This window comes from Microtus ochrogaster, linkage group LG9 (assembly GCF_000317375.1).
Source record: "Microtus ochrogaster isolate Prairie Vole_2 linkage group LG9, MicOch1.0, whole genome shotgun sequence".
Lineage (NCBI taxonomy): Eukaryota > Metazoa > Chordata > Mammalia > Rodentia > Cricetidae > Microtus > Microtus ochrogaster.
Window position 1 is genome coordinate 6,197,369 of NC_022034.1, and position 11,891 is coordinate 6,209,259.

Genomic DNA, 11,891 nt, shown 5'->3' on the forward strand with positions numbered 1-11,891 from the left:
TTTTTTTTGTTTTTTTTGTTTTTTTTTAAGACAGGGTTTTTCTGTGTATTCCTGGCTGTCCTGGAACTCACTTTGTAGACCAGTGTTGGGATTAAAGGCATGCACCACTACCACCCAGCTAGAGTGAAGTTCTCTTGTTGCTCATATGCCCTGGCTAACCTACTTACCTGGATGATTTGAGAACACCAAGCATGTAGTGTAGTTAAGACATTAGTGACATCTGGTCTCCTCCAGCCTAAGGAAACAGGCTTTGAGGTACACAACCAGCTTCCCAGGCTTCACAATTTTAGAATCACAAATATGGTCACATTCAGTGACCATAGCACACTCCCAGCCAAGTGCTGAGTGACAAGAATTAGTGCCCAGGTACCAGGGGTGCTGACACAACTAGACAACCAGACTTTGAGCACATTCCTTTGGGCTCCCAGCCTGGTGGTGTCAGTGACACCACAGACCCAGGTATCTTTTCTCCCTGCAAAGCAGTGCACACTTCTGACTCTAAAGGACAATACAGCCATCTATAATACACGGTCACACTCAAACACAGATCCACCCTATGCCCTTGCCACCCTGTCAGACCAAAGTCATAGATGAAGCAGAAACTGTGGAAGGTGGATTCCAGAAGTGGAATAAAGTACCACCTCAAACAGCAAAAAGCAGGCCTGGGAGGGTGGCTCAGGAGGTAAAAGTTGGCCGTGAAAGCCTGAGGACCCACACAAGCATGGCTGTGCACAGTTTAACCCCAGCTCTGTGGGATGCAGAGACAGGAGGATTGCTAGGGTTTCCTGGACACCAACCTAGATCCAGGTTTGGTGAGAGACCCCATCACTAAGAAATAAAGCAAGAAGTAATAGAGCAAGGTGTAAACAGAGACTCTGCTTTGCTTTCCTGGCTGCCCAAACCCGAATAATCACACATGATCTGTATTAATTACAACACTGTTTGGCCTGTTAGCTCAGCTTCTTATTAACTAACTCTTACATCTTAAATTAGCCCATTTGTGTTATTTTATATTTTACCATGAAGCTCGTGGTTTGTTGCCTCTTGGTTCTTGGGATGCTACATGGCGTCTCCCGGACTTTGCCTTTTTTTCCTCCGCTATCTCTGCTTGGACTTCCCATCTTGCTATATTCTGCCCTGCCATAGGCCAAAGGAGTTTCTTTATTAACCAGTGGTAATAAAACATATTTACAGCATACGGAGGGGAATCCCACATCAGCAGGGCATCAAATGTCCTTCTCTAGCCTTTACACAGGCACACAAATGTGTGTGTCCCTTGCACATCTGCTGTTGTCTCACACACAGGCCTGAAAAGGAATAAACTATTCATAGTTGTTGCTCTTTTGTTGCCTAAAATAATCTTTAGTTTTAGCAAAATTTAACAAGCTATTGTTGACTTCAATATATTTGAAAGATTCAAATGAAGCATGCTTTCTGTTCGTTTGACTAAGTTTCTGTCCTATTGAAATTTGCATTCTATTTGTGGAGACTTTCAGCTTTTTTCCCATTTAACTCCTTTTGCAGTGGCGCAGCTGTTCTAGGGTCACCGTGGCTGCCGCTCCCTCACCTGGCTTTGGGAACCTCTTTCCGCAGTTTCCTTAGAGCTGGAGTTCAGAATTGCCCAGACTCCTGCCTTCCTCTGTTCTCGCCGAGCTTTGGCGAATTCCGCCATTTCCTTTCTCCATCCAAGGCCAGTTTGAGGCTCAGACAACTGCCTTCCCGATTTTGACTCTCCTGCCACCGCTGTCACCCTTGGCTTCTGCCAGTCTCCTCACCGGCGCCACCTGCAGGATTCCCCACGCCTGCTGCCTGTGTCCTTCATAAGGGAGCCCCCGGGATGCCTGAAAACCGCATGCAGACTTGGCTGACGCCTTTAACACTTCCATCCCTGTCCTGCTCTCTCTGCCTTCCCTTGATCATTGCAACCCCTGCTACACATCCCTAGACAGTTTTCTAAAGCTGCCAGTTAGCTGCAGACACGCCAATCCCGGAGTCCCCTCACTCTGCTCCTTGTCATTTAGAATAATGACACTGTGTGAGGACCCTGTGCCGTGCCCTAGGTCTCCAGCGTGCTCCTGACCCAACTCAGGTGTGCTCTTCGACCATGATCTTAAGCCCCATCTTGCCTCCTCCCTTCTTCTCACAGGGCTCTGTTGCTGTCTGGCTCTTTCTGGGTCTGGCCCAGGCTGCTCTCTTCAGTATAAGTTTACCTCCTTTTGGTTTCATAGCACTTTTCTTATTCCAATACAGTGTGCTGTTTTCATTTGTCCTGTGTTTGCACGTGGTGTGTATTGGCTGAGAAATGGCCTTATTAGAACCAGGAGAACCCAAGCTGCCTGCCCCGTGCAGGACTGAGCTTGCCAGTGAGGCTTTAGTGCATTTGATAGCTCCTGCCCCTTCTCCAGAGTTCAAGCGGAAAACGCATTTGGCTTGTCAAGTTCACATGCAAAAAAATAAAGAACAGGATCCCCCAAAATTGTGTGATTTCAAAGATTCCTACGAATTTGTATGTATCAGTGGCAGAAATGAATATAATGTGAGTAACCTGGGAGTCTCCCAGGTGTCCCCTTGTCATGTCTTAAACATGTCCACATTCTGTTATCTCTTCAAGCGCAAAGGCCTGCTAATTGCATGCCTGTGTCATGACCTGGACCACAGGGGCTTCAGTAATAGCTACCTTCAGAAATTCGACCATCCCCTGGCAGCACTGTACTCCACTTCCACCATGGAGCAGCACCACTTCTCCCAGACGGTGTCCATCCTGCAGGTAAGGTGCCAAGCTGCGGTGCTGGCAGGGGTGGTCTACACAATGCACTGTGCAGGAGGCAGCTGCAGTCCACTGTGCTGTCTTATCTTTAACGCAATTGCAAGTAGTTTTTTAGGATGCAGCATCCAAGATTGGTTTCTCTCTATCCCATAGCCATTGTGTGGTATCTTCTGTCGGAGGCCATAGAAATATATAGCATATGGCAATTGATAAATTTAGATGTCAGTCCACCAGAAGGTTGAGTCTGATGGAGGCTAATCCTGCCCAGGCAAGGCCTGTAGGATCATGGACTCTGGAAACTGCGGTTCACTCTTGCTAGAACAGCTTGGTGTCTCCCCAACACCTGCACTGTAGTGTGTCATCTCAAGTGATGTATATGTGAGATCTTATGGTCACATATAACTGTGGATGGTCAGGAAGATGACTTTTCACTTAGCTATATAATTTTGGTATATAGAATATGTGCTGGGACATGCTTCATAACTAGATCTATTTGTCCCATGAGGACTGTGGACATGGAAAAGCCTGCTTTGTTGTTTTTTGCTCAGACTAACTGCATACAATTTGACCTCAAAGCAAGTTTAAACTAGATGAAAAGCCTATTGCCAACAGATCATAAGTTTAAACCTTTACAGCTATGAACAAGGTCAGAGTTGCAGATATCTAACCAGGTTACTATACAAATCACCCTAGGAAAAGCATGTCAATTCTTCACTTGCTAAGTCTGCTGACAATAGACCTATGTCTCAGAGTTTGTCACTGGGCACCAGGCTGGGATTAAAGGCATGCGCCACCACTGCCTGGCAGCCACAACAATTCTTATAAAGGAAAGCATTTAATTGGGACTGGCTTAGAGTTTCAGAGGGTCAGTCCATTATCATCATGGCAGAGAACATAGCAGTGTGTGGTCAACATGGTGCTGGAGAGGAGGCTGAGAGTTTTACATCTGGATTCAGGAGATAGGTAGCAGGACAGAGAAAGACTCTTGGCCTGACTTGGGCTTCCGAATCCCTAGAGTCCACCACCAGTGGTAAACTTCCTCCAGCAAGGCCACACCTACTCCAACAACATCACACCTCCCCGTAATGCCACTCCCTGTGAGCCTATGGGGACCATTTTCATTCAGACCATCACACTTTCCTTTGGGCTAGCCTTGACTTCTTCCATACCCTGTGCTCCTCCATGCCTAAGACTTTGCACCCCACACCCGACTTTGGTTTAATCCACAGTCTGCTCTCCCACCATCTATGAATACATGTTCCCACCATGACCCTTCTCTAATTTCAGGTTTCCATTTGACACCCAAGTCTTTTGTGGATGGCTTCTGCCTACAGTAGAGCCACAGTGTCTACTACCCATGTGCAATCCCAATTTACCCTCTCGGCTGCAGCCAGTGTCCTGTTTTTCTGGCTTGGTGTAGGCAGAACTTCCCTGGTAATGTCATGTCATGATACCTCCACATAGTCTGGAGGCACAGCCTTATACCCCTTTTAGTTATTGCTGAGTTCCTCAGTGTTCACACCTCTTGGGTTTCTTTTTTGCCTCTTGAGGTTTTCTCTTTTAATTGGGTGCTCTTGCACATTCAGCGACTGTGCCTAACGTGTCTGCTTCTTGTGAGTTCCAGGAAAGTGGGCTGCTAGTTACAGTGTGACCTAAAGTAGTTGAGTATACAGATGATTGTCTAAGCATGAGTTGTAGTACTGTATGAAATTACTAGTATTAACAGGTTCAAAAGAAAAAGCTGCTGGTAACTTCGTTACTTTATATTTCCTATGTCCATCACTATAAAAACACACGGAAATAAGGCATAGTAAAGCCACTTGTGTTTTGTGGGACCACGTGGTATCCTATAGATAAAATCGTCCACATAGGCAATTGCTCTATCATGACAACAAAACGGTCCCTTTGTTTCCCCAAACTTGTCATTGCGGTGACATTTAGCACTGTTGTCCGTCCATACTGTTTCCAAGTAGTGGAAGATACCCTGAAGCTAGGTGCGCTGCTATTGGTGGTTTTCCTCTGGTCTCTCTGTAGCTGGAAGGGCACAACATCTTCTCCACCCTGAGCTCCAGCGAGTACGAGCAGGTGCTGGAGATCATCCGCAAAGCCATCATCGCCACTGACCTCGCCCTGTACTTTGGGAACAGGAAGCAGTTGGAGGAGATGTACCAGACGGGGTCGCTGAACCTCCACAACCAATCGCATCGGTAAGGACAGCTTGGCCTAGGCTACAAGCCTGATGTGTGAGCCAAGAACTGTAAATGTGTGTGCGCACGTGTGTGTGTATGTGTGTCTTCAGCAGAGAACACACGGAGGGCATGCCTCTGCTGACATGCATTTTGGTGGTGGTTCCACTGTTTTTCCAGGGGATGGTTTGCAGAGTGGACTCAGCTTCATGCCCAGTGTGGTGTGAGTCTCTCACCTGCCTCAGATTCCATGTTGTGATTATCTGTATCCAGTCAGCCTCTCCTCTGTGAGGCCATCTTTATCCTAAGGTGCAAGGACAGCTACTGACTGGTTCCGTCCCTGTCTCTTCTGGGACCCTTCCAGACCTGGTCTTAGATTTTTTTCTAGAGGATGGTCTCTGCTTTTGGGCTCTTAGCAAATGGGTAGAACTGGAGCCCAGCTCGCAGGAGTAAAGGATGTCTTTCTAAGGATGTGTGCGCCTCAGCTCAGCAGCAGCTGAGCAAGCTCCCCTCACACCAGGGCACGCCCACATTCTGCGAGCCTGAAATGTATGCAGTGTATCTCTCTTTCCATGTTTCTTTCACACACAGCAAGGCCTCTCCAGGACGACTTGAGCCATTGTTGATAAAGCTCCAAGGTGCCTCTCATTCCTCCCACTCTGCCTTCCTGATGCTCACAAGGGCAGTGTGCTTCAGGTCACCTCAGCCCACAGTGTGTGTGGTTCTTGTGCCCACACCCTGTGCAGGAAGAGGAGTTTGTTTACCTTCTCTTCATGGCACCTTTGGAGGGATAGTCGACCCTCCTGAAGAATGCTTATTTTCAGAAACCCATCCTTCTACTTTTTCTCTTGGATATATTCAGTTATTTATTAACCAAATAGTCACAATAATTAATATGTCATTATAGAAAATTTAAACAGCAAATTGAAAGTCTATTTTTTATGCTTAATGCATATGGGCCTCTGTGTTGGTGGCACACATTAGCTGTGACTGGTTTGTGTTGGTTGACAGTTTTAAAGGTAATACTTGTTTGTCTCAACAATCTTCCGAGTGAAGAAACCCGAGCAGGAAAGAGAGCGACAGTCTCGCTTTTACCCGGATGTCACGTGCTTGCTCCGGCATCACCCCATTGTTTCTCCAGAGGTGTGCACAGTGTGCCTACAGTGTGTGCCCATCCATGTGCCTTCTCCTCAAAATTGCCTATGCCAGAGCCGGTCCTTTTTTTTTTTAATTGTTTTTATTGAGCTGTATGTGTTTCTCCACTCTGCTTCCTTCCACCCCCCCCCCCTTCTACTGTCTCCCATGGTCCCCATGCTCCCAATTTACTCAGGAGGTCTTGTCTTTTTCTACTTCCCATGTAGATTAGATCCATGTATGTCTCTCTTAGGGTCCTCTTTGTTGCCTAGGTTCTCTAGGACTGTGCTTTGTAGGCTGGTTTTCTTTGCTTTATGTCTAAAAGCCACTTATGAACGAGCATGAATGAGCACATATTATATTTGTCTTTCTGGATCTGGGTTACCTCACTCAATATGATGTTTTCTAAATCCATCCATTTGCCCACAAATTTCAAGATATTGTTATCTTTTCCCCCGTTGTGTAGTATTCCATTGTGTAAATATACCACATCTTCTTTATCCAGTCTTCAGCGCAGGAGCATTTAGGTTGTTTCCAACCTAAATATTACAAATTAAAATTTGCAAATATTAAAATTGACAAACATTGCAGAGCCATTCTTTTTAAAAAAATATCCTATAACACAATCTAACATAAATAGTTGTAAAGGTTTAGAAACCTTCTCCAGATTGATGGTGATAGTTTCTAGACTTTGCCATTATAAACGGTGATACAATAAACTTTGCTCATGTGATCTTTTCCATGCCTGTGGACCCTTGACATTATATAGCATAGCACTGGAGAGATGGCTCAGTGGTTAAGAGCACTGACTGCTTTTACAGGGGACCAGAGTTTTGTTCCTAGCACCTACGTGACAGCTCAAAACCAGTTTTCCATTGTCTTCTTCTGGCCTCTATGGCACATGGTGCACAGACACACAAGCAGACAAGACACTGATAGACATGAAATAAAAAAATTAAGTATGTATATGGCATATATTGCTAGAAATATACATACATTAAGCTTTAAAACAGACAAGGTAGGAATTCCCCCATATTCTCACAGGAGGGTGAGAAGAGACCTGATCCATGTACTCTTGTCTGCTGCCCCAAAGCATCTCACACTACTGACCTCCGCGTGCCCTGCTGTGCTGTCTGTCCACAATGCTTGCTTGTTCTGCTGAATGTTTACTCCTAACAAATCATTGTCCGACGTGTGTGTGTGTGTGTGTGTGTGTGTGTGTGTGTGTGTATGTGTGTGTGTGGTCTGAGGGTGGAACCCAAGGCCTCACACATGCCAGGGAAACCCTCTATTAGTGAGTGATACTCTAGCCCTAGATTCTCTGTTAAGAACAAAGAAACCTCAGATCATGAAGACACATCAGTTACTTGCTCTTATCAAACCCCACAGCCATGTAAACACTTCATAAATGTTTGTGCATTTTATAGTTCAATTTTTATATTTAGCTCTGAATTCTTATATTAATAGAATTACATTTGTATTTCCTCTTGGTGCATTAAATCAGTGTCACTTAATGGCTAGTTCAGTTTCCCCACTGCGTTGACGATGTTAAGAGTGTTGTGACCTGGGAGGTCTCCTGAAGCATTTCTGCCAACCGTCCGCTCCCCTGCAGTCCATCTGTATTGGCTTTCATCTTATGGAATGAGTCACATGACATCACAGGCTTGCACCCCTTCCTGTGAGTGTCAGAAGCAAACGGTAATCTGCTGTAGATCTTCCAAATTATTGACATTTTAGTATTACATTTAATTGTTTACCTGAAAGGAAAGCACAGTGTCATTTTTTGGATAATATTTATGGGTTATTTGCCTTTCCCAACTACAAGTTTCTATGAGAGCAGAGTTTGTCTTATTATGCAGGATCCAGAATTGCTAAATTAAATGAGCAGGCCAATGTGTTTGAAGTTACTAGGGGACCATGAGCACATTGCTGTCTGAGTTGCTTTCAGCTTTCCCTCTGAGGTCGGCAGCGATAGACTGGTCACCCTGAGATTATACTGTGAATGCTTCCTGCAGGAACCCCACAGGGCACAGCTGCTGGCGGGAACCCTTTCAGGGTTGAGGTCTAATTACATCCACGAACAGAATAAGGATCCGTTCTGGCATCTCTGAGTGGTCATGACCATCTAGCTGATTTATAATTGTGAATAAAAACAGTAATTATACTGAATACGGAAATTTCCAGGCTACGCACTTCCTCATGAGCAATAAAATAACGACTTTGCGATGTGTTGTCTCAATAATGTTGACAGTTCTAAGTGTGAGGATGTTTTCTGTGGGAAAGGGTCTACACATTTACAACGCCCAGTGCTATTAACACCGCTTTTTACAGAGTTCCGATATGAGAAATTTTTTTTCATATTAAACCTTATTGTACTACTTAACATAAAAAATATTGGGTTGTAAAAAAATGTTGGGGTGTGGGTGAAAATACATTGAATGAGATTGACTCACTTAAATTGCATGAAAGAATTATTTGTAACTATAAGGCTAGTTTTCATGTTCTCCGTCTGTCTAGTAAATTAATTCTTTAGAAGCCCAAATTCAAAAATGCTCTTCTTTTTCTAAAAATTAATGGAGCCAGAGAATTGTAGATTTCTCTGGTCACTTTAAACTATTGGGTCTTGAAGTGGCATCTACTTGGGATGCCAGGTGACCATACATGACTGCCGAGCGTCTCTCAGTTATCCGCCATGACCAGTAACAGATGAAAAAAGCCCTCTGGATGTCCCCTTAAAAAAAAGCCAGATTGTGGAGGTCGGTGAGTAAGACAGGAAGTGGACTGATGGCAGACAGCACCGTATGATGTGGCATTCAGCAAACTGGAGTGAGAACTGCGTGAGAGTCTCTGCGACCTTGACAGATGGCCCGACAAACCGTGTCCACCGGTCCAGGCTGTGTCCCCAGCGGAGAAATCCGCTGGTAGCCCTGTGTCCCTCAGACCTCACTGAATACCTGCGAGCGGGAAGTGTCAGTGTGTCTCACCTCTGACACAGTTCTGCATGTCAGGTGATGAAGGGTCTTTATAACTTCATTTCACAAGACTAAGTATCACCAGAGAAAACCCAGTAAAGTTGCCGGCAATATGTTTCTTTGAACTTTTAAGCAATTACTATTTTTCTTTAAGAGAAAAGATTTAGCAGTACTTGTGTACAAATCGCAAGTCAGACATGCAGTATATCGCCTCAGAGGCCAAGAAGCTAAACAGAAAACCCCTTTCTTTGTCAAAGTCTGAGTCTGAACAAGTTCTTGCTAAATAGCACAGCCTTGGAGGAACATGGTCCGCCCCATTCTGCATGCATCAAGCTCATCACACAGCCAAGTCCTCCTCGGACCTGTTCATGTGACTTCTCCCTTGAAGAAGTTGAGCATTTCTGTACGTCTCAGACTTGGTGGATGTAGGTTTTCCCTTCAGGTGACATTACAGTTGCAGAGGTCTGTGAAGTGAAAGCTTTGACCATAGCTCTGAGGAAGGCTAGACAACCTGGAAGGTAACTGCTGCCTGCTGTGTTTGCTCCAGCAGGGATATTGAGGCACCAGGAGCTCAGAACGCACTCCTGTACAACCCGATGTCACAGCTAAAGCCACTTTGCCTTTTAAGTCCATATTGCTGTCCCACCTGCTAAACTACATGGTTCTGCTTCTTAATGCTTTTTCTGTCATCAGGAAGTGTCGCACCGGCAAGCCTTACTCCTGGTGATGCCTGCACCACCACCCCCCCCACTCATCCATAGGTCTCCAGGCAAAGCGCAAATACCACACTCACCAGTTTTATATTATCTTCTAGAGACCGTGTAATTGGATTGATGATGACTGCCTGTGATCTTTGTTCTGTGACGAAACTATGGCCAGTTACAAAATTGACAGCAAATGATATATACGCAGAATTCTGGGCTGAGGTATGTCCTTGATTCTTATATTAACTTAGACATTACCAATGTCAACGAATAAGTGAATGAATGAATGAATGAATGAATGAACAAATGAATGAAGTGCAGTGGCCAGTCAGTCTGCCTAAGACCTGATTGGTCATGCTCATAGTTGCCTTGGAAACCCATGGTCAGTCACATAGCATGACAAATTCATTGAGTATCGTTGTGTGCTGAGAACTTTATCCCAGCCTACCCAACTAAGGGCAGATCCCCTGATCCCCACTGGAAGAGTGAGTGTGAGAGCATGCTCAGTGAGCATTGCTGCAGCAACTTCCCTTTCTTGACAGCCAATCTGTGCTCACTGGGAAATGTACTACTGGATATTGCTTTACATGTGCAGTGGATATCGAGGGCTCTGAAGTCCTGGGCTGTATCTGCCGCCCATGAGGAACTGGGGAGAGTCATCCTTGTTTGACCCTAGCATAAGACAGTGCCATTGTGTTCCCAGGCCAGCTCAGGTTCTACCTTCTATGGAGCAGCCAGCCTTTAGAGCAGCGGTTCTCAACCTGTGGGTCTCAACTCCTTTGAGGTTAAACCACCCTTCCACAGTGGTTGTCTAAGATCATCGGAAAACATAAACATTCGTAACGGTAGCAAAGTTACAGTTATGAAGTAGTAACAAAGTTAATTTTGTGGTTGGAGGGGGTCACCACAACATGGATCAAGTGTACTAAAAGGCTCGCAACATTAGGAAGGTTGAGAACTGCTGCTCCAGACCCCCCCTTACACACACACACACACACACACACACACACACGTACATGTGCGCGCACGCTCACTCACTCACTCACTCACTCACTCACTCACTCACTCACTCACTCACTCACTTTGTTTTACTGTGTAACAGAAGCTGTCAAGCTTAGTTGATGAAAGTGAGATCCCCTGGCCCAATCCTTCCTGGCCAGTCAGGTCAGTTGTGTGGTTGTGTGGTTGTGTGGTTGTGGTTGTTCCTGTGACTACAGCATGTCTTGAAACACCGCCTGGGGAAACTGGGCTACTGTTCCGCTCATTTTTAAACACCATGCAGATCATCCTTTACCGACTACAGTTGTTTTCTAAGCTGTGAATGAAGACGTGGCAGACACGGAGTGTAGATTCCTCCCTGCACACTCCCCATGGATTGCCCAGTCTCTAGGACCTTGTCCTCCCTGGGAGGAGCCCCTAATAGTCTCCAGGCCCTGGCATTTGATTCAACCCCCTGAAGTCCAGTGTCTGCTCTCCTCCCCACCATGCTGCTGCTGCTGCTTCCTGCTCTACCCCTCCCACCGCCACGTTACTCACCTGTGCCTTTCAGAGCAGCCCTGAAGAATGCAGTCTTGGGTCACACAGTCCCAGAGTATCCTTGCTTGGCCCTTAGTGTAGCTCTGGGCATCAGCACCCCATGTCAAATCCTCCACCAGCATTGGCTTCAGATCTCCACCCCCACCCCTGCACCCCCTGCCATAGCCTGCCTCTGCCCCTCACAGTCCTTGAAGTCCTTCCTAGGTGCCTGCCCGTCACTGGGTTTCCTTGTCAGCATTAATCTGGCTCTAAGCTCGCACTGAAGTCACTTATCTAGAAATGTGTTCCCCTCTGAGACCCCTGACAGCTTCCTGAGCAGGAACTTGGTAGTTTTCCCTCCTTTGGTTAGAGACAAAAGCGATGAGACCACCAGTTTCTGCATGCAAAGCAGGGAGCTGAAGAACTCGTGTTTTGGGGACCTGGGTGCTACAGGACAAGTTTTAGGGCATAGAGTGAGGGGTCTAGCCACTAATGGCTCACTAGCAGGTCCTAGGTTTGGTTTCTGAAGAAAAAAAAGTTGACTTAAATGACTCCGTGTGCATCATTAAGAAGACTTCAACAGGTCTCAAGGGAACAGAAGCTAGTGTCTGTA

At 45.9% G+C, this 11,891-nt stretch overlaps 1 protein-coding gene across 4 annotated transcripts in view; it reads left to right on the plus strand.

The window, feature by feature from the left end:
• The window catches only part of Pde10a (phosphodiesterase 10A), a 444,083-nt gene that overhangs the window by 424,345 nt on the left and 7,847 nt on the right, over positions 1 to 11,891 (plus strand). For all 4 annotated transcript variants that reach the window (XM_026787449.1, XM_026787447.1, XM_026787448.1 and 1 more), the window contains 3 exons: positions 2,612 to 2,767; positions 4,802 to 4,974; positions 9,874 to 9,985. In XM_026787449.1, the coding sequence (XP_026643250.1) occupies positions 2,612 to 2,767; positions 4,802 to 4,974; positions 9,874 to 9,985 (441 nt within the window). The remainder of the gene's footprint in view (positions 1 to 2,611; positions 2,768 to 4,801; positions 4,975 to 9,873; positions 9,986 to 11,891) is intronic.